Source organism: Pseudorasbora parva, chromosome 19, assembly GCF_024679245.1.
Source record: "Pseudorasbora parva isolate DD20220531a chromosome 19, ASM2467924v1, whole genome shotgun sequence".
Classification (NCBI taxonomy): domain Eukaryota; kingdom Metazoa; phylum Chordata; class Actinopteri; order Cypriniformes; family Gobionidae; genus Pseudorasbora; species Pseudorasbora parva.
The window spans coordinates 11883147-11911074 of record NC_090190.1 but is presented as its reverse complement, the minus strand read 5'-3'; the positions used below and the strand labels follow the sequence as shown (position 1 = coordinate 11911074).

The 27928-nt window shown below is 36.5% G+C and overlaps 3 protein-coding genes across 6 annotated transcripts; all 3 read right to left on the bottom strand.

The window, feature by feature from the left end:
- Nucleotides 1-275: 275 nt before the first annotated feature.
- mtdha (metadherin a) lies at nucleotides 276-10144 on the bottom strand. 4 transcript variants are annotated; one of them, XM_067425846.1, is made up of 12 exons: nucleotides 9683-10144; nucleotides 8967-9110; nucleotides 7699-7783; nucleotides 7393-7557; nucleotides 7203-7250; nucleotides 6422-6589; nucleotides 6022-6099; nucleotides 5805-5888; nucleotides 4708-4829; nucleotides 3298-3399; nucleotides 3083-3197; nucleotides 276-1552 (listed from the first exon to the last, which is right to left on the bottom strand). In XM_067425846.1, the coding sequence occupies exons 1-12, from the start codon at nucleotides 10031-10033 to the stop codon at nucleotides 1485-1487; spliced, it is 1530 nt and encodes a 509-aa protein (XP_067281947.1). In that variant the 5' UTR covers nucleotides 10034-10144; the 3' UTR covers nucleotides 276-1484. The 4 variants fall into 4 exon arrangements, with proteins under 4 accessions (XP_067281947.1, XP_067281949.1, XP_067281948.1 ...); XM_067425848.1 differs by having other exon boundaries at nucleotides 8967-9107; XM_067425847.1 differs by having other exon boundaries at nucleotides 7393-7554; nucleotides 9683-10142.
- A 1344-nt stretch (nucleotides 10145-11488) lies between these two features.
- On the bottom strand, nucleotides 11489-15894 carry rrm2b (ribonucleotide reductase M2 b). Its single transcript, XM_067425328.1, has 9 exons — nucleotides 15737-15894; nucleotides 14982-15137; nucleotides 13824-13940; nucleotides 13583-13716; nucleotides 12550-12644; nucleotides 12307-12440; nucleotides 12071-12175; nucleotides 11867-11980; nucleotides 11489-11781 (listed from the first exon to the last, which is right to left on the bottom strand). The coding sequence occupies exons 1-9, from the start codon at nucleotides 15782-15784 to the stop codon at nucleotides 11629-11631; spliced, it is 1056 nt and encodes a 351-aa protein (XP_067281429.1). The 5' UTR covers nucleotides 15785-15894; the 3' UTR covers nucleotides 11489-11628.
- A 1547-nt stretch (nucleotides 15895-17441) lies between these two features.
- Nucleotides 17442-25801, bottom strand: azin1b (antizyme inhibitor 1b). Its single transcript, XM_067425446.1, has 12 exons — nucleotides 25620-25801; nucleotides 24387-24530; nucleotides 23678-23854; nucleotides 23405-23578; nucleotides 23126-23298; nucleotides 21310-21438; nucleotides 21138-21219; nucleotides 20966-21040; nucleotides 20708-20873; nucleotides 20511-20626; nucleotides 18728-18945; nucleotides 17442-18601 (listed from the first exon to the last, which is right to left on the bottom strand). Exons 3-12 carry the CDS (start codon nucleotides 23777-23779, stop codon nucleotides 18526-18528), a joined length of 1311 nt encoding a protein of 436 aa, XP_067281547.1. The 5' UTR covers nucleotides 23780-23854; nucleotides 24387-24530; nucleotides 25620-25801; the 3' UTR covers nucleotides 17442-18525.
- Between the last annotated feature and the right edge of the window lie 2127 nt (nucleotides 25802-27928).

Below are 27928 nucleotides of genomic sequence, written 5' to 3'. Positions count from 1 at the left end.
AGGCTCAAATAGCAATCTTCTTTTATTTAACAAATCAACATAGAAATATTGCATTGACTTAAGTAAACATGATCATTCTTAAATCCATAAATTTGTAGAAATACATTGTTTGAGTAACCTCTAGAATGATAAACTAAGGCAGGCATCTGATGCTAGTCCAGAGTGCCTCAGAAACACATGATCTACTGAAATTTACAAACCGACCATGGGCAAAACACCACTAAGTCAACCCAAATATGAATAAGTATTTTAACCCCACCCTCCCACCCCCACATCCATTCATCATCATCATCATCATCATCATCATCATTCATTAAAGCCTATTTACAGTGAGTGGTACTTGCACGAGTGGACAGAGAATCAGGATGTTGTTCATCACTATATAAATGGTTAAGTTCATGCAAGTGCAACACTGACGAGAATCAAATCTGAAAGGAAATAGAACGCCAAACCTGCTAAAAAAGACTTAAAATTAAGAAAGAGAACAAAGCATACGCTACTAAGTACAGATTAAGGCAACAGATTCCTGATACTGGTACTGTTTTAGTGTCATGGAATTAAAGCTGCGCTAATCATCAACCTTCCCAATCAAAATCACATAAACCTACCATCTTACTCAGTCAAAACAAACATGAACAAAAATGTAATGTTCACATTGTGCAAGAAACAAAAAGTAAATACACGTGGTATTTTACAACCTTCAGCACAGTGCAATTACAAAGAGTTTTACCATAGAAAAAAGCCCTTATAGTTCTATACATATGGCGTGGCTTTTTCTACTGTAGTTTGCAGGAAATAAAGCATTAGAGTCAACTAGTAGTTGATTAAAAAGGGAAGAGTTGGAACTCTAAACATCTCCAAGATTCACATACCCACTTACATGGGTAAAATATATATACTCAGGACGGAAGAAAAGCTCTAAGAAAATAGGTTTAGCATTAAAAAAAACTTCTCTGTAATAGAACCGTTCTCTGGTTTTCCACCACAGCGATCTAGATTACAGTAATTCACCTCACAGAAGTACTGCTGGAGGAGACGCCGGCTCACAGCGCCTCTCTGTGGCTTCTAACAGTAACTGCAACACTTCACAATCTGCTGGACAGCAAAGTGCAATTCAGCAGTGCTAAAGTGCCACAGGAACAGTAATGGATGGAAAGAAAGCGGATTTATCAAATTATTTCAAAATCAGTTTAGTAGCTGTTGGAAAATAATGATCATGAATGTTTGGCTTCACTGAAAGCACGTCTGATATTAACAAACCTCAGTGTAGCGTAATAGTGCACATAAGTAGTGTTCCAGCCCACGGACTGCTCACCTTTACTCTATTTTTTTTTTTTTTGACTGAGTTTTTCCAACTCAGTTTTGTTTCTATTTTGGATTTTTTTTTAAAAGCACAGTAAACTTAATCAGTATAAAATTCTGTACTGTGGAATTATTGCATAAACAATCTATTTGCATAAGCTATTCTGGATGTTATTCACAGTTCATGTTTCTCTCCTGGCCTTTTTCTTCTGAACTTGCTTCGGTGGTTCCCAATTCTGATCAGATTTCTCTGTGGGAGCAAAAATAAACATACAAATCATTCATTTTATATTATTATAGAAAGGTGAGAGAAGTGTGGAGAAATGATACACACACACAATATTCGGAAACGGATCAAAACATTTTCAATTCACTATTATATCCACATAACTATGGTGATAATATGTAATGGGGTTTAAAGTCTGGTCTCAGACTTTTGCACCTGTATGTGGTCAAATGCATTTACCGTAGGGCTGCATTATTAAAATTTCTAATCGCGATTACGGATGCCACGATTATGTAATGTAATCATTCAAAGAAAAAAAATCTACTTATTCTTCTGCAACCTTAAGATGTGTGTTTAGAGCATGTTGTGTTGTGAGAGGCGAATCATGACTACTTCAGACGAGGGTCTAGCCCAGTGCAATAGGATCAAGGACAATGTGAGTGACCTGTGCTCAGACGTCAAAATAAATGTCCACCGCAGAGTCATAATAAAAGTCCCAGAGTTCCTACTGGCGGTGCGAATGCAACCAGGAAAAATGACCCTAGAGGAACCACCCTGATGCCTAGTTCTTATAACTAAGTTCCTAGAACCCGGTGTTTAAAATATTATTGGATGCATTTTCAAATCCACCTTCGCTGGTGTGTGGTGAGCGCACTGGCACCGTTATACTGTGGCTGCCGTCGCATCATCCAAGTGGATGCTGCACACTGGTGGTGGTTGAGGAGAGACCCCTGACATGAGTGTGAAGCGCTTTGGGTGTACAGTAGTACATATGAAAGCGCTATATAAATGCCTCATTCATTTATTCATTCATGCATTCATATTTCAAAAAATCAAAAAAATAATAATAATAATTTAAAGAAGAAACAAAACCAATGTATAGTTGACATTTGATGATTAATGCTACAGTAAAGCAATAAAGTTTTTCAGGAAGAGTTTTTTCAGCATGTTTTTCATTTATATATAAAAATATGCCATGCAGTTGCTTCAGAAAATGGTATAAAGCTATTCAAAACATTATTCAATGTAAATTGTGATATTTGTATTTAATAACATTACAATTTCAAGGGAATAATCAACAATTATGTTAATTATGTATATTTTTGTCAATCGTGCAGCCCTAATTTTATATTGTTGTTAAAGAGGATATATATGTTCTTTTACAAAGTCTTACATTTTGTTTTCGGGGGCTACTAAATAAAATGTTTTCACGCTTGGATAAAAAAAATAAAAGTAAATATTCACAATATTTCACAAATTCTTTAGTTCCAGTCTCTATGAATCCCTCCCTCTGAAAAGTGCTTCTGGTCAGCTGGACCAGTGTTGTGATTTGTCAATGCTTTGAGTTTGGGTCATACATGTTCCCAGAAGAAAACTGAAGACTACAATTGAGGCGTTTACTGATATAGAGAATAACTCCCTTTAGAGTCGACTTTGTGCTTTGTAAACAGCAACGTCACACACTAAAAAATGGAAGTGTGAAAACAGCATAACAGGCCCTCTATAAACAGTCTCTTTAGAATAGCTTCATCAATTCATCTGTGATTTACTCACTTGAAGACGACTGTGGAGGGATGTTTTGTTTGGATCCCTCATCTTTTGGAACGTGAGGAGGATGAAGCTTGACAGTCGCACTCTTCTCTGCAGGAGCAGAACCTTCTTGAGTCACCTGGATAAGGGGGAGATACAATTTGGCCATTCATACAGAATTCACACACTTTAGATGTTTAATGTGGTGATTCTCAGTGTATTAAAACTAAATATTTTACCTCAATGTTTGAACCTTCTTCCTCTGGTCTCTTCTTTTTCTTTCGTCTCTTGGATTTTCCACCTCCTGCAGGATCTGCCTGGTCCTTGTCATCATTTGATTCCTGCAACCACAACCAATATTTAGAAAGATCTACTAAAAGTAGCTTATAACTAAAATTAGAACTAGGGTTGTGCCCGAAGCTGAATGCCTTAATCGGAAAAGCACAAATAATGGCTTTGAAACGAATAATAATAATAATTCTACCGAATAATAAAAAACAATATTTACAAATCGAATAACAGCATTGCAGTCCCTCAGAAACCAACTTTGTCAAGAGTATTATCAACTAAGATACTAGGGGTGTAATGGTTCTCAGTAAAAAAAAAAAAAAAAATAAAAAATAAATAAAATAAAATAAAATAAAAACCCTGTACCATTCTCCACCCACCAACTCAAATCAGAGGCATATGCATTTGATATGGTTTGTTGAAAATAACGCATATAACAGACAGAGTTATGTACGTTTCTGTCAATGGATATGCATTCTGGCTTCCTTTAATCTTTTATCAATTTGAATACCATTTGCATAATATGACCAGACATTTTAAGTTCAAGTTTTGGGCTTGAACGGACAAATTTACACAGAAACTGTCAACGGCCACCTTTGGGAAAATATCCTAGCAAACACAATAGGTTCTGTCTTAAGTGAATGTAAACAGTCAAGAAAGACAAGCATGTGTACAGCATCAATGTACTGGATCCGTGCAGCTCTTAAATGTGCTGTATACATCTGCTATTAAGATGCGTTTTGGTTGATCCGATCAGAAGTGGGCAATGCTAAATATAAGTGTAAACAGACTCTAAAACGCTTTGGGCTTGTCCACTTTAGACCACTTCCAGAGGTAGTCGGAAACTCATTCAACCATATAACCATTTTCATAGTGTAGACTCATGTGATCCATTACACCCCTATAAGTTACTGAATCATACACATTTTCTACTACTTGATGTATCTATTAAATGTTTTAAAATTTGTATGACATGATGGGCTACTATTTCTCTGCAAGATGGAAAGGATTTATGTATTCTTCATAATTTGTTTGTATTTGTGTCCATAGTAAAAGTAGTTTTAGTTATGTTCAACCACTGAATATTTTCGTTTAATTTCCATGTTCTCTAATTAGCCATTCTGAATAGCCCAACTCCCACAAAAAGTTCCTCTGAAATAACATGTAGTATTATAATCAGAAGACATTTAAATGTTTCTTTATAGAGATTGGGAAACATCTTAATTTTACGAACTTCTAGTTAAAACCTCACCCACTGTCTTCCGGTTATATCTGAATATAGATACAAATAATTGTTACAGATACACATAGAATATTGGCTCTGCTGAACACCCCTAATTATAACAGTTTTTTTTTTATACCCCAAGTGGCTTGGAAACTGGAATCTCTTTTAAAGCAGGAGCATCAACTTTGGGCTCATAATTCCCCCACATCTCAGTTGGCGCGCTCCAGTCTGAGCTCGGGTCCACAGAGGAAAAACCATCTGGAATTATATGGAGATACTGGAAATGTTAATAACCCTTTTGTTTTATGAATACTTTTATTCAGCAAGGACAAAATACATTTCTGAAGATTTCAGTCACACTTTACAATAGAGTTTCATTCACTTCTACAGCATTTGTTAATGTCAATACACTATAATAATGTACGAATACATTATTAAAATCAAAAGTTGTATTTGTTAACGTTACTAATGCACCGTAAACTAACATGAACATACAATTTTTATTATATATATATATTTTTAATAACTTTTTTTTTATACATTTTATTTTTTTTATTATATTTTTATTTTATAACAGATATATTTTTATTAACTAATGTCAATAATGATTATTAGACAGTTGGAATACTTGATTCTGATTGGTCAATTGCGCATTCCATGAGTGTTATTCCAAGATAACAACTGCCAATGTGAACAAAATATTTGACAGAAACGAGAGACGGAGGAGGGGATTTGAGGGATGATTTTTCAGGCGTGACTTTTTACTGCGCCGAGTCGAAGTACTCTCAAAAGTGCTATTCCGCCACACATGAATTTCTTTCTTCAGCTGAACACAAGGGAAGATATTTTGAAGAATGTCAGTAACCAAACAGCTAACTGGAGCCATTGACTTCCATAGTAGGAAAAAATAATAATATGGAAGTCAATGGCTCCAGTTTGGTTACTGACATTCTTCAAAATATCTTCCCCTGTGTTCAGCTGAAGAAAGAAATTCATACAGGTTTGAAACAACTTGAGGGTGAGTAAAGGGTGACAATTTTTCTTTTAAAGTGAACTATCCTTTTAACAAACAGAGTAACAAGTGCATTTCACATGGTAAGTTCATGTTAGTTAATAATACAATAACTAATGTTATTGTAAAGTGTTACCAAGATTTCTAATGCCGTTTGAACTTTTAATATACCAAAGAAAGAAATCCTGAAGAAAAAAGAAAAAAATAAGTCTTGATCTTACTGAAGCTGGACCATTCATTGTCAGTGGTGGGCACTTTGTCCCATTGCCCTATTTCAATGTTAGATTTAGTCCGTGTCTCACCACCTGTGAAAATACATGAGAAAAGATGATTCATGTTTGCAGTGTTTATTAGCATACAAGGACAAAGAGATGTGCTCCATAGTCTTGATAAACTTAGTTTATGAAAAGCTCAGTCTAAATAAAAGGTGACACGTACCTGATGGGTTCAGTCCAAGCATTGTTAAATTCACTGGGTTTGGTTCTGCCTTAATTCTATCCAAACCAGTCCATGGCCCTAACAAAACAACAACAAAAAAAACAAAAACAGCATGTTTATCCACAACAGCTGTGAAATGAAAAAATATTACTTGATAAACCTAAACACAGATACAATCATTTTATAATGTACAAAATATACAAGCACGGTGACAAATGTGTTTTTATGCTAAACATATATACTCAATTAAGTGTAATAACTCCTAACATCTTATCAATTACTATACAAAAGAATAAACTCCAGCTCTGTCACAATCATCTAAAAGCTAAAAACCCTCAAATGCAGCTGGAGCTGTTATAAACTAGTCAAGGCAGGGTCATAAACAACTGTGAACTGTTACCTTCTGGCTCTTGTTTCCAGGTGGTGTTATCACGGATCTTTTGCCCAAGGGTCTTTCTCCCAACAGACCACTTCTCGTTGTTTAAAGCGCTTGTTTGCGTTGACTTCACAGGCACCTCCGTCCACCCTCCGCCGTTAACAGAGTTTGCATCATTCGAGTTAGACGTCACTAAAGGAAAAGATGATATTTGTAAAGTACATTCTGACACTGTTCAAAAGTTTACGGTTTTGATCATAAGGTTTGATCAAATGTTTTTGAAAGAAGCCTCGTGGTGACAAAGAATGGATTTGTTTGATCAAAGAGAGAACTACAATTGCTACAATTTAAATGAACCGTTTTCATTTAGAATATATTTTAAAAAGTAATGTATTCCAGCCATGGCAAAGCTGCATTTTCAGCATTAATTCTCCAGTTTTCAGTGTCACATGATGCTTCAGAAATCATTTATGCTCTTTTTTTCTGTTTATTTTTTGTGGAAACCATTATACATTTTTTTTCCTTCTTCAAAAGAACAGCATTTATTTTAAATAGAAATATTTAGTAAAATGATAATTGTTGTTAATGTAAGGATCAATTTAATGCATCATTTCTGAATAAAATTGTACATGGAATCTATGCCCTTTCAAACTTTAATCATTTATAAATTGTATAAAATACAAATTTGAAAATTATTTTAGTTAATAATAAAACTTTAAATATTATACCACATTTAAATCAATTAAATGTGAAATGCTCACAGATTCTATACTCTGTATGTTACGTGTTTTTTGGGCTTTTTTACCTGGGGCTGTGATGGAATCACCCTTCCCGGCCTTGGCACGTGACGACTCTACAATAAGTCAAAGGAAAAGAGAGCTCTAATGACTAAAACTAGCTTGAGTCTTAAAGGCAACCCTTGTTTATTTACATTTTCTCTAATGCCATCAGCAAAGAAATGTGTTCAGAAAAATCTAAAAGGGACTCATGCAAACCTTTGTTCTTCTTGATGCCAGCTGTGGCTATAACCACAGGTTGCTCCATCTTCTGGCTGGCATGATCTCCAGCTTCAGGGCTCCCAGAACTGTCGCCAGGGCCCTTCTCTTTTTTGCGTTGCTGACGTTTCTCTCGATTGCTAACCTTTGTTTCCCAAGCACCTGCTGAACACAGTCATACTGAAAAAGAACCTTCTCAAAGCAGCTCATTTGAATTGATTTGAAGCAAGTTTATTTTGCATTTCAACTACTGAGTCTAATGACTAACAAACAAGTTGCCACTAGTTTGGTAACCCAGTTTCATACCTTCATCGGGTTCCTTGCCATCGGTGGAGGAAACATCTTGGGTTTGCTTCACCTCTGGTTTTGGTTTCTTCTTGTTTTTCTTGGTCTACACAGGAACCAAAAAAACTAATTTAGAACTTCCTGACAAGTCAGAAACAAAGTATCTTCTTATTCTCACACTTACTCCAAATACAAAGTACCATTTTAGACATATTAAGATATTGCAGACATATTAAGATATCGTAATGTGCTTATTTGGTCTAAAACTGTCTTATGTTTGAGGCCTTGGGACAAAGTACATAGTTTCCCCTCTGGATGTACCCTACATCTGCTGTATCTGCATTATCAAATTACAGCCCGATACTGACACCCGACCTCTCTCAATCACTGTTTACAGACTGAACCAAGGCTGATGCAAATGTTCATATCACTACTGAGCAAAAGTGTCAAACGGTTACTTTCCAAAACACTGTACACAAATAGTTTTAATGTGCACTATAAGTGGAGTTATCATATATGCGACCCTGGTCCATAAGTCGCACGGGTATGTGTGTGTCAATAGCCAACAATACATTGTATGAGTCAAAATTATCCATTTTACTTTTATGTCAAAAATCATTAGGATATTAAATAAAGATCATGTTCCATGAAGACATTTTGTAAGTTTCCTACTGTAAATATATCAATTTTATTAATAGCAGTTATGCAGATGGACTTCATTTGGACAACTTTAAAGGTAATTTTCCCAATATTTAGATTTTTTTTGCACCCTCAGATTCTAGATTTTCAAATTGTTGCATCTCAGCCAAATGTCCTATCCTAACAAATCAATTGTAAGCTTTTTTTTATTTAACTCTAAGATGATGTATAAATCTCAATCTCAAAATATGGACCCTTATGACTGGTTTTGTGGTCCAGGGTCACGTATATCTATATTCTATACATGGAGATCTGCGAGCAGAAAGCAAGTCTGCAGTACAGGGATGACAAAATATCGCATGCTCACCCATTTCTGATGTCAGTTAATAAATCATGTAGATAAACAAAGCATTTCATTTTATCTCAAAGTGATGCATAAACGTTCACAACATTCAAATCATTGCATAAATAGGTTCGATGTTGTTAGCAAAAAAACATCTCTAAACTGTATTCAGAAGAGCAAACCACCCTTTACGTAAGTAGCTGCCGAAATGGCTTAAATACAACTACATTTATTGTTACTACAAATATGTAAACATAACCCATTACACTTCCTCTACGAAACCTGAATGAATACTAGGTGGAACAACCTTTGTATCAGCAGGTGGCTGTGTTGGTGCTGGTGCTGGTGCTCGTGCTGGTGCTGGTACAGGAGGGGGTTTCTTTTTCTCCTCGGTGACTTTGATTTCCTGCGGAGGTTCAGCTACTGTCTGTCCATTCGCCTGGGCCTTCTGCTGCGAGCACATGACAGTTACAAATCATCACAAACTCAACATTTCCTTCCTCTATCAACTGACAGTGCTTGAAAACTCCCCTTAGGCCATGACAACTGTCACAATATCGGTCAGACTCGCAAAAGGTAGCGTTTAACAAAAACGAAACTTTAGAGAGCTTGACTTTAACCGGTCAGCTCTATAGTGCTACGTGGCTCTTCTACCGCCTTCGTGTCTCTCATAATCACGACACTCGTAAAATCACAACGTCGTCTGATTTGTTAATTTAATCCTAAAATAAATGATAAACAATGTAGAATGAAAATGTTTTGATAGGGAAAAGCTTCCTATATCAACAGCCTTTTCTTCATCACTGGTTTTGACAGGTTAGCACGTTAGTAGCTAACTTACTCGTGCTAATCTCCAACAAACTCAAGTCAGTTGCATATGATTTACAGGACTGCATCTCAAAAACGAATAAATTGCCTATCTATACATTTCGGTGCGTCCAAAAGGACTGTCTAGGGTGCCAGCTGTTTTGGTTTTGAGACACAGTCATTGGCTCTAGGAAATCACGATCACAGGCCGCTTACCTTGTCGGAGGCTTTCTTTTTGTTCTTCTTCTTCGGTTCGCTCGGCTCGGTTTTCACAGTCTTCGGTGGCAGGGCGGTCTTGACCGGGATCTCTGCGGCGGTGACAGGACTCGGAGTAACAGGGGCCGCTCGGCGCTTCCTCCGTCCACAGGCCGCGAGCACCACCAGCACAATCACCCCTAACAGCGCCACGCTCAGAATCAGCCACGACGGATACTTCTCCGGCTTTATCCCCAGATCAACCCCCAGCTCGGCCCGGAGGAAATCCAGGCCGGAGGACAGCAGCCCGCGGATACGGTCGGACACGTATTCGGCTCGCTGTGTGGCTAAAATTCGCCAGTCCTGGTCCATTTTAAGCAGGCGGACAAGAACCGCACGGAGAGAAGGATAATGAGCTGCTGCTGGCAGCGGGAGAGAGAATCAGTGAGTGAAAGGAGGGGAGTGGCTTTAGAATTTCTTGCTTTCTTACATGATGGCTGTCTCAAAACCTATCGATCTGACTACCTAGACAGCACTTTTGGATGTCATATTAGGGCACTGCGTTTTTTGACATCAATAAGAATTGATTCGAAAGAAATGTAAAGATTCGAGTTCCGACTCTGGTTTATATGAACGAGTTCTTCCATTGTCCACTTTAGAGAAATAAATATTTTAAAGTTTTTTTTTCTGAGATTTAAACAGAAAGATAACACAAACAATAAAATAAAATATAAATCAATCAATATAATTCATAATAGGTTCATAAATGTTCATAAAAAAGAACCGACTCAAAAGAGTCATTCATTCAGGAATCCGGCTCCGCTGTCAGTAGAGGCGGAATTACTTTCGAGATACAATTTACGGAACCTAGTCTTACATATAATTCTGTACAGATTTGTCTGGTAATTTTGTACAGTGTTAGTAATTAATTAATCAACAGAGAAACAGCGAACCGTATATGAATAAGATCTTGTTCTCTGTTCTCTTAACCCTCACAAGTAGCCTACGTTCCAAGTCCATTCAATTAAAGGGATAGTTCACCCAAAAATGAAAATTCATCAACTCTTTGGTTACGGACATTCTTCAAAATATCTTCTTTTGTGTTCAGCATAAGAAATTCATACATGTTTGGAACAACGTGAGGGTGAGTAAATTATGACATAAGTAAAGATTTTGGGTGAACTATCCCTTTAAGACAAAAATGTTGTATGTAGACAAATAGCCAGCTTTAGCCACAGCAAATGACAATATAGCTAGTTACAAAAGAGTATTCATGATTTTAGTTGTCAAATTAAATGCTCATTGTTGGGTTGGTTGAAGAAAGCAATACCTTTAATCTAAAATCTTGACATTAAAAATGAAAAATCCATGCACCCTTTATGCTTATCAACCAATCTACAAAAGTGGCTGTATTTTTCTTTAGCTAAGTTTGTTATTATTCGTCCTCGCCTGCACGGTTTCTTTTTGCACCCAGACAAATTTCTCTTAGGCTAATTTGACAAATAAACATTTATTTAAATATATACTTCAACATTTCATAGTTATCTCTCTGAAATGGAATATAATGGATTTCACACTTGACAGTGTCAACCTTATTTTTAGCCCTTGTTAATGTAATCATGGGTTATGTTCCATGTTACACAAGTATCAATACTTGTGTTTTAATCTAAAACATCTTCAAAATTCTAAAAGATTTCTGCCACAAAATATTTGGTTTTTATTTCTGTATAAGAGAACCCATTATTCCTTTTCTGCCTATCTGTGTACCAATGAGTCCATCATTTTCATCTAAATTGATAGATGAAAAAAAGAAAAGTAAATAAAACAAAACTTTGAAAGTCCAGTTTATTTATTTTTTCCCCAGCTTGGACTTAAAATCAAACAAAAAGTCAATTCACTTGACTTTTTTTCCTGTAGAAAGTAATAAAACTGTCCAATAAATAAATAAAATTTCTTCTAGTTTATCATTAGAAATCTGCATCAAGAGTGAATTCTGAGTCCATCATGTTTGACATCACTCCAAGTCGCTGGTATTCGCCAACTCGCTTCTCGAAGAAATTTGTTTTTCCCTCCAATGAAATTGACTCCATGAAGTCGAATGGGTTTTCTGACTGGTACACCTTTTGAGACAGAAATTATAAAGCCCATAAATATAAAGATTATCAGACAAAAAGTAAGTAAAGTAAATCCCGATAAAATACTGACTTTGGGCAATCTTAAGTCTGTTAGCAACCGGTCAGCCACAAACTCGATATACTGCTTCATGAGAGAGCCGTTCATTCCGATCAAATTGACCGGTAAGGCTTCTGTGAGAAACTCCTTCAGGAAAGACAAGCAAAGACAGATGCAATTACAATTATGCCTGAAATATTGCCTTCCGCGTTAATAGAGCACAGCATAAGTACTTACCTGTTCAATGCTCACAGCTTTTGTAATGATGTCATTCACTCTGTCAGCAGAAGGTTTTTTCACCAAGTAGCTGTACATTAGACAGGCGAAATTACAGTGCAGACCCTGTGAAGGTTCAGATAGGGCAATGAATAATCAACAGTGGTTTTCATTGATCCAGATAACACTCCTTGATCAAAACATAATCTAATTATCTTAAAGCCTCTACTGATGACATTATCATATTCTGTTTTAACCTCATCTCTGCTGATGAGTTCATTGGAGTAAGTGAGTCCGGGCATCAGGCCTCTTTTCTTCAACCAGTAGATGGCAGCAAATGATCCAGAAAAGAAGATTCCTTCCACTGCAGCAAATGCCACTAATCGCTCTCCTACAAATACATAAATGAACAAACACTGCAGTTGATCATTTGTAGTTGGTCCAAGTTTAATAATCAATATCATACTCTTATTTTAGTATTGTTTTATTTTTCCACACACCAAAAGTTGAGTTTGTGTCAGAGATCCACCGTAAGGCCCAGTCTGCTTTCCGCCGTACACAGGGCATGGTCTGAATTGCATTGAACAAATAGTCCCTTTAGGAAGAAGATATAAGTATTTATAGAGGATCCTTACATTATATTAAAATAGTAATACACACAGCCCTGCAATTTGGAACAAAAATCTGTTGTTTTGGCGGGAAAATATAGATATAGTTCAAAAAAATAGAAAATCAGATATTCCAAAAGCAGTCAAATGTCAAAAGTTTCATATAATTGAGTCTATTATTCAACTTACAATCTGCAAAAATATGCTAAAATTATCTATTTAAAGTGATAGTTCACCTAAAAATGGTCATCATTTACTCATCCTCAAGTTGTTCCAAACTTGTACGAGTTTCTTTCTTCGGTTGAACACAGAAGATATTTTGAAGAATGTCGCAAACCAAACAGTTGATGGACCCCATTGACTTCCATAGTATATATATTTTTTTTTTTATGGAAGTCAATGGGGTCCATCAACTGTTTGGTTTCCGGCATTCTTCAAAATATTTTGTCTTACGGGTGTGGAACAACATTAGGGTGAGTCATTAATAACATAAATTTCATTTTTGGGTGAACTAACCCTTTAAGAGGAAGGTGGGAACCATATCTTTGTGGCAGTTTTTCAAAACGTGCAAAATATTTTGTGAGAAAGTGGAATTTTTGGAATAAGCACCCCAAAATTAGTACGAAAAAAGTATTCAGAAGATATTATTGCAATGTTAGTGCAATTTATGTTTTGTGTAAAGTCACTAGTATTTATGAACGTTAATAACAGAGGTTGTATTTAGGACTACTATAATAATACGTACAACAATCAACACCTTAATATCACTTTGTTTTTGGGGCTAGAATGTTTGGTCATAAACCACAAGGAAAATGTTAGAAAAAACTGCTTAACTGAATCTTGCACCTGTCACCTGTGTAAAAGCACATTAAAAGCTGTAACTGACATTGTTAAAGTAGTGAAGAACACTTCATTTTCAGCTCACCTCTCTTTCAGATCCCTTATGTAGGTGTTGATGAGCATGCTGTACATTTCGGAGTGCACATTCTCAATAAGGATCTGAAACCCGTAGAAGGATCGAGCCTCTGGGAGCTGCACCTCTTGACTGAACCTCTTTACCTGTGGGAAATAAAGACATTATGTTTATTGGGTACTTCTTGTTCTAGCACCAACCTTTTATATTGGTTTCCATTTTCTTAATGTAGGTTAGAAGGAGATCCACTTGCCAGGTTCTCGTTAACTATCCCATCACTTGCTGCAAAGAAAGCCAGTACATGGGATATGAAGTGTTTCTCTTCAGTCTTCAGGTTGTCCCAGTGAACCAAGTCCTTTGATAAATCCACCTATACAAACATTTCAAATGTTTAATGGTTTCACATTCGGCAGTGACAAGCGCAAATACAAATTTTAATTATAGGGACAGATCACCAAAAACAATTATTCACTATTGTATAAATTCAAATATAGCATTTTTACTTATATGGACAGTTTTGAAACAAAATGAGGGTGAGTAAAGGTCCGTTCACACCTAGAATGTTAACTAGCATCCACACATCCACATGCATGACCAAATTATATTGTTATAAACGCACGCTGCAGTTATGTCTTTCACCATTTTAAATGACTGACTGTCAATGTTGTTTAATGAATTTCATGTCTGTGTCGTTATCGTTATAGTTATGGTGCAGACTCTCTGTTCTTAAAGAATTAAAATGACTATTAAAACAAATAACTACAAAAAAATCATTACAGTGTCATGACAAATCAGTTAATGATTATACTAAGCACAAATGAACAACATTCATTTAAAATATGTATAGCTTTCTTTACAGTACAAAATAAAACTAAATAAATGTTATTTATTTCACTTGATAAACTATTAATTATTTAATAATAGTAATAACAACATTCTATGAAGTGTATGTTTGAACATCATTGCATTCTTTTTATAACTGAATTATTCAGACATTTAACACTTAAATTAACACGTAATTACATTAAAGATAATAATGCTATCAGGCTAATCAGGTATCTGTATGCTATGCTAGTACATGAGCTAAATAATACAGACATTAATGGTCATTATAATAACTTAGTTCAAATAGCTTTTGCATGAATGTAAAGTAATTTGAGCAAATGGGATGGCTTGCTGTTTTAAATGCTCTAGCATGATGTGGACTTCCATATTCTCACATAATTTGAACAATTATTAAAAATGTATCGTTATTATCATAGAATGTGAATTTACATAATGTTTCTATTTTGGTAATGTAAGTATCCCTTTAATAACACGTGATGTCATAAACTCTTGGCAAAAAAAGAACTTAGTTTTAAGTTTTAAAACTTAATAATAATTAATTGATCATTCAAAAAATAATATTCACCTCCTCAACTGTCCAGAATGAAGCCTGAGCTTGTTTGTACATTTTCCAGATGTCTGGATACTGAATTGGGAAAATGACAAATCGCTTGGGGTTCTCTCTGAGAAGAGGCTCGTCTTCAATACTGCTTGTGCTTGGGTCAACATCCTTGTGACCATTCTGCGAGAGAAACATGACTGTTAATAGAAATGTCTTATCACATCGACCAGTCGTTATTAAAACGCAAAGAGAACGACAAAATGTGGGGCAGACGGATGACGAATCTGCTTACGAAAAGTTTAAATGGACATTTTCTTACACGTGTGATTTAAAGAATAACATTACAATTCACACAGATATACAATTAACTTCATCCAGACCAACCCTGCGTATCAATCAGCTCCCTAGTTCACTAGTCAGGGCACTGATCAGGACATAAATCAATGGGCTGACTCCCTGATCAGTGCCCTGACAACTAAACTAGGGAGCTTTATTGAGACGCACCCCAAGTTACCACTTTTATCTTTCATTTAAAGCTTTCACAATTCGCCAAAACATAACACCACTTTTACCGAAACTGTCATTATAATACACACTTTCGATATTGTATGATTATTAAGCTATACATCGCTTTATTTAGCGCTGAGGTCAATTCTCCAGTGTGCAAGGCTCTTTGTTATGAAAGCTTACAGCCGTGCGGTAATCACTCTGGCAGATTCAACATTTATTAGAAAGCCGTAAAATCGTACTTAAATGCTGTATAATACGTTTATTATTACCTGATATTCCGTAATGTTCGTCGGACTGTTGCTTAAACCGGAGTTCATGGTTATAATCGTCTTTGGTCAGCAGCGAGGAAGCTGCGATATCTCTACGTCGACTGTCATTGACAATTACCAGCTGAAGCAAGAGCACAACACGCTCATAAGCACCTCCTCCACTCTTCCTCTGTAGGGAAATTAACCCTTGTGCTTCCGTAAAGCCAGGCAAAGTAAAATATAATATACTTGTCCTTCTCAAAAAAGTAGCATATTGTGATAAGTTAATTATTTTCCATAATGTAATGATAAAAATTAAACTTTCATATATTTTCTATATATTTTTTAATATATTTTTTTTATCTAAAAAAATTAGCATATCATGAAAATATTCTCTAAACGAGCTATTAACCTAATCATCTGAATCAACTAATTAACTGTAAACACCTGCAAAAGATTCCTGAGGCTTTTAAAAACTCCCAGCCTGGTTCATTACTCAAAACCACAATCATTGGTAAGACTGCCGACCCGACCCGACCCGACCCGACCCTGTCCAGAAGGCCATCATTGACACCATCAAGCGAGAGGGTAAGACACAGAAAGAAATTTCTGAACGAATAGGCTGTTCCCAGAGTGCTGTATCAAGGCACCTCAGTGGGAAGTCTGTGGGAAAGAAAAAGTGTGGCAAAAAACGCTGCACAACGAGAAGAGGTGACCGGACCCTGAGGAAGATGGCTGAGAAGGGCCGATTCCAGACCTTGGGGGACCTGCGGAAGCAGTGGACTGAGTCTGGAGTAGAAACATCCAGAGCCACCGTGCACAGGTGTGAGCAGGAAATGAGCTACAGGTTCTGCATTACCCAGGTCAAGCCACTTTTGGGCTACAGAGAAGCAGCACTGGACTGTTGCTCAGTGGTCCAAAGTACTTTTTTCAGATGAAAGCAAATTTTGCACGTCATTCGGAAATCAAGGTGCCAGAGTCTGGAGGAAGACTGGGGAGAAGGAAATGCCAAAATGCCTGAAGTCCAGTGTCAAGTACCCACAGTCAGTGATGGTCTGGGGTGCCATGTCAGCTGCTGGTGTTGGTCCACTGTGTTTTATCAAGGGCAGGGTCAATGCAACTAGCTATCAGGAGATTTTGGAGCACTTCATGCTTCCATCTGCTGCGCGTCCTGGGCCTCCATAACACCTCAGCAGTGCCACAGGCTGATTGCCTCCATGCCACGCCGCATTGAAGCAGTCATTTCTGCAAAAGGATTCCCGACCAAGTATTGAGTGCATAACTGAACATAATTATTTGAAGGTTGGTTTTTTTTATTTTTTTTTATTATTATTAAAAACTCTTTTCTTTTATTGGTCGGATGAAATATGCTAATTTTTTGAGAGAGGTATTTTGGGTTTTCATGAGCTGTATGCCAAAATCATCCGTATTAAAATAAAAGACCTGATATATTTCAGTTGGTGTGCAATGAATCTAAAATATATGAAAGTTTCATTTTTATCATTACATTATGGAAAATAAATATCACAATATGCTTATTTTTTTGAGAAGGACCTGTACGATGTAAAACCACCCGTCATCCAGCAATACACAAAGAAATATCGGTGTTGGCTTGTCTATTGCAGTTAAATCACAAAGGATTTTAATTTTTACTAACCTTTCAAGATCAACAGGTATTTCTACATTAAATGGAGACAAACATTACTCAATAGTATTTGCTCAGAAATGTATTAAATTAATATTTTAATCACTTTTACAAGCACAATTTTACAGTCAATCAGGCAATGGTCCATTAGTGCCTTAGACAAAGTGTACATTTCATTACTTAGGGGTGTGATTTTATAAAACAGTGAGCTGTTATAATCAAACTTGGACACCATGCTGGACACAAGGTATAACATGAGTTTAAAATATACACCATTTGAATTTTCAATTTTAGATCAAGAACTAGTGCCTTGCAGCATTTTGCATCTGATTGTTGTTAAACTTGTATTTTAGATGTAACTTGAGGTAAAATGTCATCTTTATGCAGGTTGTCAGCAGATTCATAACGCCACACAATCTCACTACTTTAATAAAATATACAATAGGGAAAATATGAGACAGATTTACATCTGTATTCTACTTATAACCTGGCGGAAGGTTCCAAATCTTTTGAAGGGACACTGCAAATTACAGAACACTCAACCATAGATCACTATGAAATATATAACAACCTTTGGAAATACTGTCACGTGACGCACCACATGTAATGAGGAAACCATAGTTTGGCATGAGGAGCGAAGAAAAGCTCCCTACTTCTATAAAACCATGAAAAACAAAAAAAGAGAGAACAAGGACAGTGCTGAAGTAATGTACACTTGTTCAGACATTGAGAGTCATGGTCTATTTGTGCAGAATTAAAACTCTATCATGATTTGAAACAAATCTTGTACAGACAACTCATTTACAAGACTGTCAGTAGATCATCGATATCTATATATGTATACATAATAAAATTAAATTACTTGAACATTTATGTAAACGGAGTTTGATTAAGAAACCCAAGATTTGGGTGCCATCTCCACAGTCATCCATTTTGTTGCATATGTTATTTTATATGGGGGTTCTGTCATTTTTGAGTGATAAAGAAAGTGAGCCTTTTATAATTGTCAGAAACTGAGGTAACAATGTCAATCAATTAGTTTTTGCCCAATAACATCATTTAGTCTCCTCCACCAAAACAAATATATTTTTTCCACCCATGGAATGTTGACTGTGCAAGCAATTCACATGCCCAGTGGTTAGTTAGTGGACGGAGTCTGGCTCTGTTACAAGCCATACTGGACCAATGAGAGGTTTTTCATGATGTCATCAAGAGAAATTCCAGCCTCTTGCATCTCAAACCTGGAGAAAAAAGAAGGAAAAAAGGGGAAAAACCAGCATTAGATTCACTTTAAACAACCTTTAAAAACCACAATCACTCTTAGAATGGTGATGATAAAAACAGTGTGAAAAATGATCATAAATCACCAGTCATCTGTGGAGATGGTGTAATACACAGGTGGCTGATCTGTGTCGCTGAAGGTTGCTGGGCCCTCCTGACCGCTTGTCCCCATGTTGCTGAAAATGAGCCAGTCCCCAACAGCGAGCTCAGGGAGCAGGCAATGGTCCACCACCTGGTCCAATGGGTCACATGATGGACCCCACAAGCTGCTGGAGAACACAGGCTCATCTAGGGTGAGCGACATCTGAAAAACAAAACATCAGTTTTAAAACAGTTACAAATTTTGTTAATTTGTTCTGGTCCATGTATGTTATTTAATAGTGGTGGGAAGAATTGATTTACAAATTTCTTTATTTACAAATATCTGAATTGATTTACAAATTTCAAATATCGATTTTCTAAAAGTGTTACACTTCTTAAACTTTGCAGTACTAAAAGTAATTTAACGTTAAAGTGTTATTAAATCACAATAAGCCGTAAAAAAGGACTCAATGTGGTGTTTGCACTGACGGACACAGCCAAAGCAAAAGCACAGATGCCGCCACTCACATGCATGTGCTTAATGCACTCGCTTAGTCAAATTATGTCAAAATGCACATTGTGTGGCGTATTCATGCAAACTCTGTTATATCCTTCGCAGACACAAGTTAGGAGAAAATCAGATGAGTAACAGTATATTAGATACATGCATTCATTCTTAAAGCGACAGCAGCCACATAAACTCTTGCTGTCTGTTTCAAACTCTTTCCCTGCCATTTCTGGAATTTTTTGTAATTTGTTAGACAACACTTCCCCACCATTTATGGAATATTCTGACTTTCCCCTGTTATATGGTAGGGGCGCTATGACATCTTCTGAAATGAAAGAGAACTGAATCTCCTGATCAAAACACATGTAAAGAGCATGCAGATGTAATCATAAGCATCTGTAAAATAATGCAATCAACAACATTAAAAAACATATAAATCAAAACTTTAGTTACTGAAGACCCAGGACAAGCTAGATTAAAATAAAAATATTCTAAAGGCCACAACATTGTGAAAATGATCAAAACCGCTGGCGGGTATTTATTTTTATTTTTTTAAACACTGGCAGGGAAATAGTTAAAAGAAATGATGCGGTTTTGATCATTTTCACAATGTTGTGGCCTTTAGAATATTTCTTTTTAATCTAGCTTGTCCTGGGTCGATATTTTATTCAGTAACATTAGGCAGTTTTGATTTATATGCTTTTTAATGTTGTTGATGGCATTATTTTAAAGATGCTTATGATTACATCTGCATGCTCTTTGCATGTGTTTTGATATAATAAATATTTTTTGTAAAATAAACTGACTCACTGCTTTTGACATGATTCTTTAATATGAATCAATTTATATTTAATTCAAACAGTGAAGACTTTACATGTTTTTAATTTTATTGATTTTTCAATTTATGTAGTATTTCTTACTATGTTAAATAAAACTAGGCTACTGTACCTAATACGTTTATAGTTTAATTTGTTAATTTTTTCTATTGCATTCGTCCTATTGTTTGTAATTTGCTTGTTTGTTGCAATTTTTAATTGTTTCTTTATTACAGCCTGCTAGTCATGTGTGTAATGATTATTATCAGCTTAATAATAATATTGGGTTGACTAAAATGGGGGAAAAAAACTAAATTAAGTGTGATTTTCTTCTTTAAGACCTATTAAAGGGTCTACAACAATGAAAAAGGAATCTATGCATATATCGAATCCAAAATCATGACCTTAAGAATAAATTTGAATTGAATTGTGAGGTACCAAAAGATTCCCACCCATATTATTTACCTTGTGGACAGAGGGTGTGGCGATGATATTTCCAAACAACTTCCCAACAAATGATCCATAAACACCATCATTCATGTAATACACAAATTCTGGTACGTCGTTTGGCATCAGCTGATCTGAAAGTGCAAAAGACATAGAGAAAATAAGATACGGCAGATGTATATACTGACATGCGCATAAAATATGTTTAGGCTCACCATGTGTTCTGTTATGAAGATCCCGGCATACTGCTTTTTTGCCAATAACATTGACAGCCAGGGTGAAGGAGGAAAACACAAAGAAATTTCCTGGTTCGGCAATGACGCTCACTCCAGACGCTGAGGGGAAATAGGCTTCCAACAGGGGTCTGACGACAGAATGTACCTAATCAAACAGACATGAAAGAAAAGCTTAGAGTAATATCTATGCTGGATAATAAATACATAAATATATGACAAATGAGATGCTTGCTGTACCTGTTTCAACTGAAACTCAGAACCACTGAATCCTCCACCAATATCCAGGATGTTCATGTCAAAGCCTAGTTCCTTCTGTAGAAACAATGAAGACTTAGCACTCCAATAGATACATGAAATTAACTAATTAATCTAAATTCAAATCTCTTATAACATTAATTTAACAACTGACCCCCATGTCAAAGATGCAGCGGGCGTCTGACAGTGCATGGGTGTATGCTTGGGGATCTCTGCATGATGCTCGTACCTGGAACCTGCGGGGGGAAAAAAGTCCCACTTTATAACAACTCTTAAAAGGAATGCAAGTCATAACAGATTCATGGTGAGCAAATTATTTTACTTACGTGACTCCAACCACATTTACACTCAACTCCTTGGCCAGTTCTAGAAGATGTCTACAGCCCTTCAGGGAGCAACCAATGGTCACACTCGCCTCTTCCACCTGTGCTTCAGTAGACACTTGAAGCAAAAGCCTGTAAAGATAAAAAGAGTGCAATTTGTGAATTTTATAAATATTAAAAATAATAAAATTAACAATAATATATAACAATATACATCTAAAAACATTTTTGTGTGTAATAAAAAGAAAAAAAGCATACATATATATATATATATATATATATATATATATATATATATATATATATATATATATATATATATATATATATACACACACATACTACCATTCCAAAGTTTAGGGTTTATTTTTAAATTGTTTTTAAAGCTCAGTGCTGAAAAAATCCAATCACACAGAATGCATTTTCTGCCCTGCATTTCCATAGTTTTTTTTTTTAATATGTAATCACGCAATAGAGGCACATCTTTGACCGCTGCACTCACGTCTTGCACAAAAGAGATGAATGTTTAGAAAGCCATGTAAAGTAAAATTAGTTAAACTTAAAAAAAAAAAAAAGTTTAAGTAAACTTTTATAAGTAAACTATTAGTTAAACTTTTTTTTCAATTCTGCTGCATCTCATAATTTTAAACACAAAAAGTGTTATCGACAGTTAGTTTAAACTAGGGCTGTCGACGTTAACGCATGCGATTAATTTAAAGTCGTTACCACATTAAAATTATTTAACACAGTTATCGCATATAAATTACAGAAGGACATAAAGCTGCAACATTAACGTAATTTGCATCATGCAGTCGATCATATAAGTCAGGAGTTTATCACAATCACACTGAGCATCTGCACCTGTAACCCTGGTAGGAGGACATTTCCATTCTAACTTTTTAACCCGATTGAACTCGGGTCCCCACCTGCGAACTGTACACGGGTCCGCTTAAAAAGGTGGTCTGGGGTTCGGTTCATGTGAACTCTGGTACGGTTTCCTGCTGATGTGGACGCAATCCTACTAAATTGCAGAAGTGAACTGCTATTAATGATGTATGATTTGATAAAAAAGTGTTTTGTGTTTCACTCATTTACCTGACGAGCGGTACTGACATACTGCAAGCAGAGAGCTATGGGTCTAATTTCTGTTCGTCTTCAGCGTTCTTTAGAGCATTTGCAGTACATTCGCGGCAGATTAGCCATTACGTACTGAAGCTTTGGTAACAAAACCAACGGTTCAAAAACAAAACCTGTCATAAAAGTGACCTAGTTTACACATTATGCACTTTTTTTTAACACAGTCATGTCATTACATTGCATTACATAAACAATTTAATAAGGTACATTAATATTTAGCTCATTACACCCTCTTGTGGCCTCAGAAGAAAAGCCAAAAATATTTAAATAAATAAATAAATAAATAAATAAATAAATAAATAAATAAATAAATAATTGGATAAAATGCTAATATTAGTATTATAAATTATTTTAATTTAGTTTTTCAGACAGTCACATGATCCTTCAGAAATCATTATAATATGATAATTTGGTGCGCAAGAAACTTTTCTTATTATTATCAATGTTGTGCTTCATATTTTTTGTGGAAATCATGATAAAGTTTTTTCAGGATTTTTTGATAAATAGAACATTTAAAAGAACTGCATTTATTTGAAATATAAATATTTTGTAACATTATAAATGTCTTTACTATCATTAAGCAATTTAATTAACCTTGCTGAAAAAAAATCTTTAATTAAAAAATAAATGACTGACCCCAAACTTTGAAACTGTAGTTTACATATATAGGTTAAGAACTTACTTAGCCTCAGGATGGGCACGGGCAATTTTGCGAAGGTCTGTCTCATTTTCACACACCAGATAGTTAATGCCAGTCTTGGCAGCATGTTTAATGAGTGAGAGCTGCTTGCAAACTCCAGAGAGGATGATGTTTTCAGGAGGGACATCATGATGGAGTACCAATGTGGTTTCAGCCTGAAAGAAGTCAATGTATTTCTATTAGATGGTGGGCCTCAAAATCCAAAATATATGTTTTGAGATCTTTCTAACATCTTCAAGAATGAAAAAATTAAAATCTCACCTTATTTGCACAGACAAAGCCAACACCAAGTGCAGACAGGACTTCAATGACTACAGGGCTGCTGTTACAACAGACCGGGTAGAAGGGTCGAACTAGGGGCATAGTGGTCTTCCACAGAACATGCTGTCGCATTAGGGCCCCAAGGTCGGCCACAACAAATGCATTCTTTTCAGCCTGAGGAACAAAATCGGATCAAACTACAGTAACTGTGTTTTCTTTCTTTACTTAAACAGACATTCATAATGCAACTTGACAAGTACTTTCTGAACTCACCAAATTTTGTTCATAGACATGGTTGTCGATGACACCTTCAAGGGTCGTTCCTCCCTCAAGTAGTTCAATGAAGTAGTTTGGTGCATCAACAAAATCTTTCATCTCAACCGTATTCCGCAAATCCGACAATCATAGAGAGTTTACTGAGCCGCTGGGGTATTCTGGGTATGCAACAAACTGTTCACAGGAAAGATAAAACTTTACATCAAGGCATACAACTACAACACCTACCTACATATTTCAAAACACTGTTTTATGAGCAAACTTTAAACGGGAAGTTCAAAGTCTTTCTAAGTTCGTCATTAATCTAAATTTGGTTTCCACAACAGGCTAATAAGTACAAGCAGAGATAGCTAATGACATAGCTAGAGAAGGTATCGCATGAGTCCATCTTTAGAGATGACGACAGCACATGCGCTTAAGAATGTGGCCTACAGGCTACTTTTTTTTCATTCAGACCCAATCAAAAATAAATCCCTGTGGCTTTGAAGCACAATGGAGTATTTGATGGTATTACCAATGGATTTGCGCAGTATGAATGGGGGACAAAGGTGTTACATATAAGCTACCAATAGTGTTATGTAATACCAAAAACAATACACTACAGTTGAGTGAGTGTAGATTTTAATGTGCAATTAAATAAATCATGTTATTATGTAATGTCTATAACCAGTACTTCAGGAGCAGGGTGCAATATTTAGGTACTCACATGGACAACGTGGGAGATGGTCCTCTCCCGCTATCAACTAGGATCCCAAGGCGGCTCAGCGTTGAAGTCGAACTGCTCGCGGTAGAGGGCCTTCCCTAGACCTTCTGGGTAGCGTTTATACACTCGCAGAGAGAGTGGGGAGCCCTGTGGAGTCACAAAAACGGGTGTATAAATATTTTATATACAATAGCAGCTGAAAAAATTTAATGTAGCCAGACAGGTTAAAACATTACTGACATAACTCTTCACAAATAAACAACCAGTTTTCCAATACAGGTGTATTATTTTCAGGATCCCTTTATTTGAAGGCTATAAAAGTTATTATCAAGTCACTACTTATTTACTGTTGTACTTTGTACTTGACATGAGTAATCTGTTACTCCGTGTTCTCATTTTTAAGCATTAAACAACATTGTCTTATCTTCATCTTCCCACATGGGATCAATAAATGAAGCAACTTGCTGAACATTTATCAGAGGTTATGGTGTTTGTTTCTTTATGTGGACACTGCCTTAACCCTATAAAGCCAACTGTTTCATATTTAATTTGACTTTCTAGGGCCATAATCAAAACTTTGCTGAACAACTGTTGTTTAATTGTATTTCCTATTGCTTTACTACAAGGTTTTATTTTGTTAAACTTTACTTAGTATACTAATCGTCTAAGGCCTAGAAAGTTGTGGTAATAGTGTTATTATGGTATAATAAACATGGTGTAACGTTAAGTGACTTGTATTGGTAACGTTAACTGTTAGAACATTAAGTTACCTCATGTCCAAACACAAGTGTTTCTTATGGAAAACGAAATCTTAAACTCGTATAAATAAAACAAGTATAGTATATTTTGTGACCATATGTATGAATGTCATATATGAAATTATTTAGAACACAAAAATCCAGTATATATTTTAATGTGTCAGAAGACGCTCGTCATTCAATAACCTAATAGGACATGTCGTAAGCGCCTGGGTTTGGTCCACTGAACAGCTCACTAACTATTTACCCAACTACACCCGTCATACTCCGACAACGAATTGTCTATACCCATAAACACGTTAAATCTTTAAAATGTGTACGTTTTAAACCCATTTCTCGTTGTCCTTCATGGAGCTCTGCCGTTGCCCGAAAGCGCAACTACAACCAACCGCCATGTTGTGTCACAACGGCTACTCACAGCAGACGGAGGATTTTTTCCGGGATTAAGAATAAAAACAACAACAAACGCTGTACTTACGTGAGATAACGGCTTGAATGATTTGGAAAATCGTCTTCTCTTTTTCGGCGGAATTTTTAAAGAGTGGTGGGGACACAAATAGAAGAAAGAAAGGAGGCTTTATGTGCCATATGCCTGGGTGAAGAGGAGCGAACACGAGAGCGCTGCTGTCTATTCTCAGGCAGAAATGGTTGGTGTGGTGGAAGAAGGCGGGCGGCTCTGGTTTGTTAGTTGAACACGGGGCGGAGCGTAAGATCAAATCAACTACAGCGAAGGCTTGGCTTATAAATATTAATTACGCGACTGGCGCAAGAAAGTCATATCCGTCAAGTAAGGTCAAAAACCCGGCGCCGCGATGTATATATTTAAATAGATGCCTAATTTGACCGCGACACAGGCTCTATATGCAGCGGCGTAGCACCAAATTTTGGGCCCTTGGTACAAACCATCTTGAAGGACCCCCGTACCAAATACCATAGTGATACCAATGGGTGGGGTATCGCATTTTTATCATAAAAAAACACTTTAAACGTAAACAAAATAAGCCACACTCTGATTAATTTAAATAGAAAACTGACTTCTAAGGGGCCCCCCCTGCCTTGCGCCTTGGGCCCTGGGTACTCGGTACCCTTTGCCCCCCCCCCCCCCCCCCCCCCCCCCAGTCCGACGCCCCTGTATAGGCTATATATTATATGTACACATACACACCTAAAGGATTATTAGGAACGCCTGTTTAATTTATCATTAGCCTATTGCTATTATCTAATCAACCAATCACATGGCAGTTGCGTCAATGCATTTAGGGTGTCGTCCTGGTCAAGACACTCTCCTGAACTCCAAACTGAATGTCAGAATAGGAAAAAAAGGTGATTTAAGCAATTTTTAGCATGGCAGGGTTGTTGGTATTTCACAATCTGTTCAGTTACTGGGATTTTCACGCACAACCATTTCTAGGATTTACAAAGAATGGTGTGAAAAGGGAAAAACATCCCGTATGCGGCAGTCCTGCAGGCGAAAATGCCTTGTTGGTCAGAGGAGAATAGGCCGACTGATTTCAAGTTGATAGAAGAGCATCTTTGAGTGAAATAACCACTCGTTACAACCGAGGTATGCAGCAAAGCATTTGTGAAGCCACAACACACACAACCTTGAGGTGGATGGGCTACAACAGCAGAAGACTCCACCGGGTACCACTCATCTCCACTACAAATACGAAAAAGAGGCTACAATTTGCAAAAGCTCACCAAAATTGGACAGTTGAAGACTGGAAAAATGTTGCCTGGTCTGATGAGTCCTGATTTCTGTTGATGTGGGGGATTTTTTCTTGGTACACTTGGGGGAGCTTCATGCCCGGGATGTGCAACCCAAAAATCTCCATCAACTGCAAGATGCTATCCTATTAATATGGGCCAACATTTGTAAAGAAGCTTTCAGCATCTTGTTGATCAAAGCCACGTAGAATTAAGGCAGTTCTGAAGGTGAAAGCGGGTAGATAGATAGATAGATAGATAGATAGATAGATAGATAGATAGATAGATAGATAGATAGATAGATAGATAGATAGATAGATAGATAGATAGATAGATAGATAGATAGATAGATAGATAGATAGATAGATAGATAGATAGATAGATACCTTTTACGTTATTTGTTTACGACTTTCATAAACACTGTCGGCAAAGAGGTGGGACATGGGTGGAGCTGAGGGGACATGATGACTAAAGCTGTGTCTCATTTCGGAAGGCTGCGTCCTCCGGAGGTCGCATTCGAAGGCTGTCTTCAGAGTGTTTTTTGAAATTCTCACTTTTTTGAAATGTCATTCCACCTGTCATTCAAAGCCACAACCTTAATTATGCATAAATATAAAGCTTTGTTTAATATAAATGAATGAGTTATAAAAAAAGTTCTCCCCTTCACAGTTGTCATGAGGTGGAAAATTTGCTATATAGACCAAAACCACAATTTGTACCATGCAGGCTGTAAACATGTTTTTTTCTTCTGTAAAGTCGGGCATTTTTCACACCGGGCTCAATGAGATTCTGCTCCCTTCTGGAGCCTGTCCCTAGTGGCCAGTCAATGAATTGCATTTTAAGTTACTTCCATATTGGCTTCAAGAGAAACTTTGGTATACCTATTGGTGGGAAGCATAGTGGGAAGTCAGGGGTTTGACTGCCATTCCAGTGCACTTTCACGGGTAGAAGGTAAGGAAAAACACGGGTTAGGGGCTGCCTGGAACGCAGCATTAGTTTATGTAATGATACCTTCGTTTTTGATTTTCACCAGGTTTTCAAAGCGATTATGTAATTTTTATTTTGATTACGTTTTTTGCC